The sequence below is a fragment of the Solanum lycopersicum genome, chromosome 7 (genome assembly GCF_036512215.1).
Source record: "Solanum lycopersicum chromosome 7, SLM_r2.1".
In the NCBI taxonomy this organism is placed as follows: domain Eukaryota; kingdom Viridiplantae; phylum Streptophyta; class Magnoliopsida; order Solanales; family Solanaceae; genus Solanum; species Solanum lycopersicum.
In genome coordinates, this window is record NC_090806.1 from 42,230,168 (window position 1) to 42,237,018 (window position 6,851).

The window sequence follows — 6,851 nt, forward strand, 5'->3', positions numbered from 1 at the left end:
AATGTGTCTTCGTGATAATTATGTTTACATATGTATGTTCTGAATTATGTGAATATTGAGCATGTTGTCCGAAATTAAGTGAAAAATGATGTGTGTGCAATGTGTATCCGTGATATACAGTCTTGGATTCATGTTTGAATAATGTCATGTTAATGGTAGTATTTCATGTTCACAATATTACTTAAATCATGATGTTCATAAGTTATGGAAAAATGCTAATTTGTATGAAAACTAATAATCAAATGAATCCATGAAAATGCACCTAAAGAACTCACTAAAAACTACTTAAAATGTCTTAAACATTTATTGTTAAGGAGATGAGAAACTAGGCTGCAAACATTTCCAGCATCTTGTTGATGAGTGTCGGCCAAGTTAAGAGGATTATCATGCTATGCAAAAATGAATTAAAATATGTGAGGCCACTAAGAATCGAACATGAGACCTCACCATGTTAAAAATCATGGAAATAGTATGAGAAAAAGAGAATGTGGCATGTCGGCTTCGAACCGATGTGCCTTGATCCGAAAATAAAATAAAAAATAAGAAATGAGAGGAGTAGGATTCAACCCACCACCTCTCAATCAGATTTAAGGAGGAATAAAAAGAAAAATAAAAGGTTGAGTCTTGTTGGAATCGAAACCACGACCTCTAGGAAGAACCAAGGAAAATTAAGGAGAAAAATTAAGTGGGGATGTGAGGGATCGAACCGACACCCCCTCGGCCAAGAGGAGAGAAATTGAAGAGAAGGAAATTAAAAGAAAATGAGGTTGTGGGGGTTTGATCCCACATTTTCTCAGTCCCAATGAAAAAAAATAAAGGGAGAAATCAAGGGGAAAATGAAATTAAGGCTTTGGGGCTCGATTTGGGTCCCAAAGTTTTGTGGATCAAACAAAAATAAATAAAACTGTAAGTGTTGAGCAAGGCATTCAAAATCAGATTCCATTGATGAAATTCCGTATTGATACATAAGTCTTACATTAATAAATATTCAATAATAATGTTACCTACATCGATTAAAATCGAGATCTTGGCATACATACAACATGCATAAGTCTAGTACCACATAATCTTAGGAAGTTATGAATCACTTAAAAGAACTATGAATGAAGCCTCATGGCTTCTATTTATAAACCCATAAGTCTAGCATACTCTTAGAAGTAAGTGAACCTATGATCTGTGTAACTAATTAAATGAAATGAACATTGAAATGATAAAACCCAAGAAGGGTGAAGTAAGAGTGTGAAACACACAAAATGGCCAAGTGCATTTGCATATGATGAAATGAACATTCACGTGACAAGGGGTGAGTAACTATGAAGAGCAAATGTGATAAAGTTAATTAATGTGGTGTCGATATAATAAGAGGCTAACGTAAAAGATGAGAGAAATCTCAAATGAGCCTAAGTAAATGTTAGCTAAAACATACTAAGCTATGATTGTGTAAAAAAAATGAAGAGGCTAGACTCTATGAACACTCTAATGAAAGTATTGAGAATAATATATAAATAATAGTGATGATAAGTTGAGAAATAATATGTTGAGCGATGATGTTCTCATTGTAAAAGTCAGCTTCCATGACATATCAGTTCAATGTCATGGAACTTTATAGTGAGTACCAATAGACTAGCAAGGAGCGGTACTTCCTTCCTTCGGTAAGGAAGGAGGTTCACGTAACTCTCATGAGATGTGAATATCCGGCATGCCGAGTATGGGTCTCCTTATATCACCTAGTCTATGAACCTATACTGAAAATATATGGATCTACCAGGGTTACATCCCCTATATATGCTAGCATGTTTTGGGTCACTTTGGCTTGTGATTCGACCTCTTTCTGGTATGTGGAAGACACTTGATTTCATGATGCTCACAAGATCTATGTCGGTTAAAGTTAAAGTTCCCAAAGAATTAATGAGGAAAGCCTCAAATTACGCACATAATGAAATGAATGATACCAAAAGGTGTAAGATTGGATGATCAAAAGGTTATTTAGACAAGATCTAGGTAGAGTTGGTGTTTACAATAGCCTATGAACGAAATGAAATGAAGTACGTATGAATGAATGAAGCAGAATTTGTGTTTGCTACTGAAGGAACCCTAGTTGAGGCCTCATATGTTTATCCCTCATTTTGGGATGTCTTAATGTCATGTCCATGATTCCAATGTCTCAAGGCATATGAATGAATGATACGAAAGATTTTATGTGCTATATGCAATTTGTTATGTGCTATGTGTAAGATGTAATGTGTTGTGTGCAATATAATAAGTATGATTATGCATGTTACACTTGTATAATGACTTTCCGAATCAAAAATTTTAAAGCTCACTAACTTTCCTAATCTAAATTTATAAAGCTCACTAACTTTCCTAATCACAATTTGACAAGTCCACTGACTTGACTTTTAAGAATCATGTTGTTAGGAAAGAGTTGTTCTTATTCATGCATGTCTTTTATGTGTTCTTGCATATAACCATACTTAGTAGAAGTGTGTACTAATCCCACATAATTCTACAATTTAGGTGGAGCCAAATATAGATTCTAGACCTTACAGGTTGATGTTGCAGCTATTCGGATGTGGAGCTTTCATCCGAACATGGTAGGCCCTCATGCTTTCGAGGATGTCTATCGTTCTTATCTAGAATACATTTAGGATGCATGTTCCATTAGTTTTTCTTTCCACTTTTGTTCGAACTTTGTATTGGTGTTGTTTTGGAAAAAATACGTTTAATAAAATTTTGAATTGATTCTTTCATTTGATTATCTCTTTATTAGGTGGTTGATTTGTGAACTCGTATGATGTTAAGTAGTATATAAACATGTATGTTAAGAAACAAAATGTTTTAGATTTTCTGCTACAATTAACCTAGATGAAGTAAGGATGATGTATGCAAGCTTGTCTGCGACCTCTGAGAGGTCAAAAACATTGATCTTGTCTGGGATCTAGATTCCAGTTGTGACAAAGTTCGTATCATAGAACTAGGTTGAATTACGAAAATAATAAGTTCACAATAACCACATTGAGTAGTTTCTAGGTAATGGTAGTAAAGTGCAGCAATATCCTGAATTGGAGACTATGTGATGCATAGAAAAATTTCCCTTCTTCTGATCTTATCGTTCCTTTCCTAATGTCTCATTTTCTTGGTGTTATGAGTGTGTCTAACATAAATCCTTGTTGATTACATAGAAGGAATACTAGGAGAACAATTGGTCAAAGGATAAGAGGAGGAGTTGCTGGGGATAATCAGGTTCCACCCCATTATCCAGCTGATGGAGTGGCTATGCCGGTTCACCCTTCTGGTCTAACAAATGCTGAGGTGCGGGCATATCTGGCCCAGCTTGCACAGGCCATCACTATGGAGGCCCAGGCCAAGACTTACCAGGTCAACCGACAGAATGTTCATAGGGAGAACCCATCGATTTGCAGGATGGTTAACAGGCTGAGAGACATTACGAGGATGAATACTCCTATTTTCATAGGGTATAAGACTTCGGAGGATCTTTAGGAGTCTGTCGATGAGGTGCATAAGATTTTTGTGGCTATGGTGTCCACAGACACTGAGAAAATAGAGTTGGCTTTCTATCAACTCAAGGATGTTGCAAAGACTTGGTGCAACATGTGGAAAGATAGCTGAGTTTTTGGCAGAGTTCTGGTAATTTGGGAGTTTTTTAAAAAAGACTTTCTAGATAGATTCATTCCCAGAGAGATGAGGGAGACCAAGGTTGAGAAGTATATCAACCATAAGCAGGGATATATGAATGTTAAGGAGTATTCCTTGAGGTTTGTTAAACTGTCCAGGTATGCTACTTCCCTTCTATATAACAGTAGGGAAGAGATTAGCAGGTACCTCATAGGAATCAATAGAGATTTGGAGGAGGGGTGTTGGTCTGCGATGCTCCACGATAACATGGCCCTCTCCAGGTTGATGGTAATGTCCAAAAGGTAGAGGAAAACTGGAAGAAGAGAGGTGTTTGTGATGCTAGGAGGCCTAAGCCTCACGATCAAGCAGGTCATAGTAATGGTGGCAACAAAAACAAGTTTGGCGTCCATGAACAGCCTGAATTCAAAAAGGGGCAACAGAGTTCTGGGAATAGCCCAAATTCAAAAAAAATGGCGAAAGAATTCTGGGGAACTCTTAACATTTATAGGAGTACAACACCTAGAGAAGGTAGACCCAAGCCCGAGAAGGGCAATGGAGGTGACATGTAGTGTCCCAGAAGGGACTGTACTAAGTGTGGCAATGCTCACAGTGGAGAGTGCAGACAAGGCATTAATGACTGCTTCGGTTGTAGTAAGATCGGGCACACAGTTAACAAGTGCCATCAGAAAAGAGGTCAGGCTAGATGTAACGCTCAGCCTAGGCCTAATCCGCAGGATGCAGCAGCAGCAGCGCCTCCTAAGAGGAACTGGTACTAGGCCCCTATGTCTAGGAAGGAGTACAATAATTCATCTGATGTGGTCATAGGTATGCTGCAAGTATTCTCAACTTTTGTTTATGCTTTACTTGATCCAAGGTCTACGCTTTCCTTTGTATCTTCTTTACTTGCTCTCACTTTTGAGATATTGCCTGATGTCTTAAATGATCCTATAGTTGTTAGTATTATTTTAGGAGAGAATGTAAGAACTAAGAGAGTATACAAGGATTTCCCAATAGTTGTATGTGGTAAGACTATGTGTGCAAACTTGGTTGAGTTACCCATGCATGATTTGATGATAATCGTGGTATGGCCTAGCATTATAGTTGTTATGCTTCTATGGATTGTCGTAATAGGGTTGTATGATTGTGTTTCACTAATGAAAAAGATCTAGTCTAGAAGAGGTACGACTCGAGTAATCCTTATCCCTTGATTTCGAACATTAAGGCCAATAAAATGATGTCTATGGGGTTATTGTGCCATTTTGTTAGTGTTTACAATTTAGATCATTACATTCCTTCCATAGACTTAGTGCCTCTACTGAATGAGTTCCAAGATGTATTTCCTGATGATTTGCCTGTAATTCTACTCCCTCGAGAGATTTACTTTGGTACATAGAACTCGAAAAAAAAATTGAATTCCTCCGTACAAAATGACTCCAGCTTAACTCAAAGAGTTGAAGCTGCAGTTAAAAGATCTCACTGATAAGGGTTTCATTCGGCCGAGCATATCCCCTTGAGACGCTCTAGTGTTACTGGTGAAAAAGAAAGATACAACCCTTAGAATGTGTATATATTATCTACATCTCAACAAATTCACCATCAATGATAAATATCTACTTCCGAGAATAGATGATTTATTCGACCAACTCCAAGGGTCTAGTTTCTTCTCGAAGATTGATCTCCGTTAAGGTATCATCAGCCTAGGGTTAGGGATGGAGATATCCCAAAGACAGCCTTTCATACCCGTTATGTTCCCTATGAGTTCGTAGTTATGTCATTTAGTCTCACGAATGCACCTGCTGCATTTATGGATCTCACAAATAGGGTCTTTCATGAATACCTTGACCCTTTCGTCATAGTGTTCATTGATGACATTCCCATCTACTCTAAGACAAGGGAAGAGCATGAACGACATTTGAGACTAATCTTGCAGGTACTTAGACAACATAAGTTGTATGCCAAATACAACAAGTGTGAATTATGGCTAAGATTAGTGACTTTTCTAGGTCATGTTTTGTCCGACAAAGGGGTGAAGGTGAATGCCAGAAAAACTGAGGCTGTTAAGAACTGGCCAAAACCTCTTACTCCCACTGATAACCGCAGCTTTCTAGAATTGGTTGGTTACTACCGCAGGTTGATGGAGGGTTTTTCTTCCATTGTTACCTCACTGATAGCTTTGACTAAGAAGAAGGCCATGTTTGAATGGATAGAGACTTTTGAAAAGATTTTACAGTAGCTCAAGAACACACTCATTTCATCCTTGGTTCTTACTTTAAAAAAGTGTGGTGAGAATTACACTATTTATTGTGATGACTCTAGGGTAGGTTTGGGTTGTGTTCTTTTGCAGGGTTGTAAGGTGATAGCTTATGTGTCCAGATAACTCAAGGTTCATGAAAAGACTTATCCCACTCATGACCTGGAGTTGGTAGCTGTGGTATTTGCACTGAAATTGTTGAGGAACTACTTGTATGGAGTATATGTGGATGTGTTCCCAGGCTGGAAAAATCTCCAGTACAATTTTCACAAAGAGGGAGTTGAATCTACGTCAGCAGAGGGGGTTGGAGCTTTTGAAGGACTATAACATGAATGTCCACTACAATCAAGGTAAGGTTGATGTTGTAGCTGATGCTTTGAGTAGGATGAGCATGGGAAGTACAACACACGTTGAGGATAATAAGAAGGAGTTGCTTAATAATATACCCCGACTGACCAGACTGGGTGTGCGGTTAGTAGACTCTACTAGTGGGCGTGTTTCAGTTCATCCTAGTTCTGAATTATCCTTAGTAGTTAATGTCAAGGAGGGTCAGCATCATGATCATGTGTTGATGGAGCTTAAGGACTCAATGTTAGTTAAGATGAATGATTACTTATGACGCTTGTGATGGTCCGTCGAGAATGTGACGATCCATAGGTGGCATCATATTGAAACTGTTGAAGAAAGATGGGGAAGTCTGATCTAAGTGTGTGATTACGGAAGTCCATCACGGACCGTCGCAATGATAAGAGAGTAGTCCTAGTACCCAAATTTTCCAAGAAGTCTAAGTATTAGGGAGCAGAGACCCTTGACGGACCGTAGTGCTTGGCACGGTCCGTCATACCTGTTCGTTGAGGGTAATGACGAGAGCAGCAAAAGAATTTGTGAAGTATGGGACGATGGAGTAAATGGTGGCCCGTCGTGACCACGACGGTCCATCGCGATGTTCGTCGACCCACCGCGT

At 38.6% G+C, this 6,851-nt stretch overlaps 1 protein-coding gene across 1 annotated transcript; it reads left to right on the forward strand.

Annotated features, from left to right (window-relative positions):
• The first annotated feature begins 4,236 nt into the window (after positions 1-4,236).
• LOC109120696 (uncharacterized mitochondrial protein AtMg00860-like) lies at positions 4,237-5,869 on the forward strand. The gene is made up of 2 exons (XM_019214710.1): positions 4,237-4,405; positions 5,640-5,869. Exons 1-2 carry the CDS (start codon positions 4,237-4,239, stop codon positions 5,867-5,869), a joined length of 399 nt encoding a protein of 132 aa, XP_019070255.1.
• Positions 5,870-6,851: the final 982 nt, after the last annotated feature.

Coding starts and splice junctions, on each gene's coding strand:
- LOC109120696 (XM_019214710.1), top strand. CDS start 4,237: ATGCTCACAGTGGAGAGTGCAGACAAGGCATTAATGACTGCTTCGGTT. Junction 4,406..5,639: donor GCGCCTCCTAAGAGGAACTG/GTACTAGGCCCC, acceptor TGACTTTTCTAG/GTCATGTTTTGTCCGACAAA.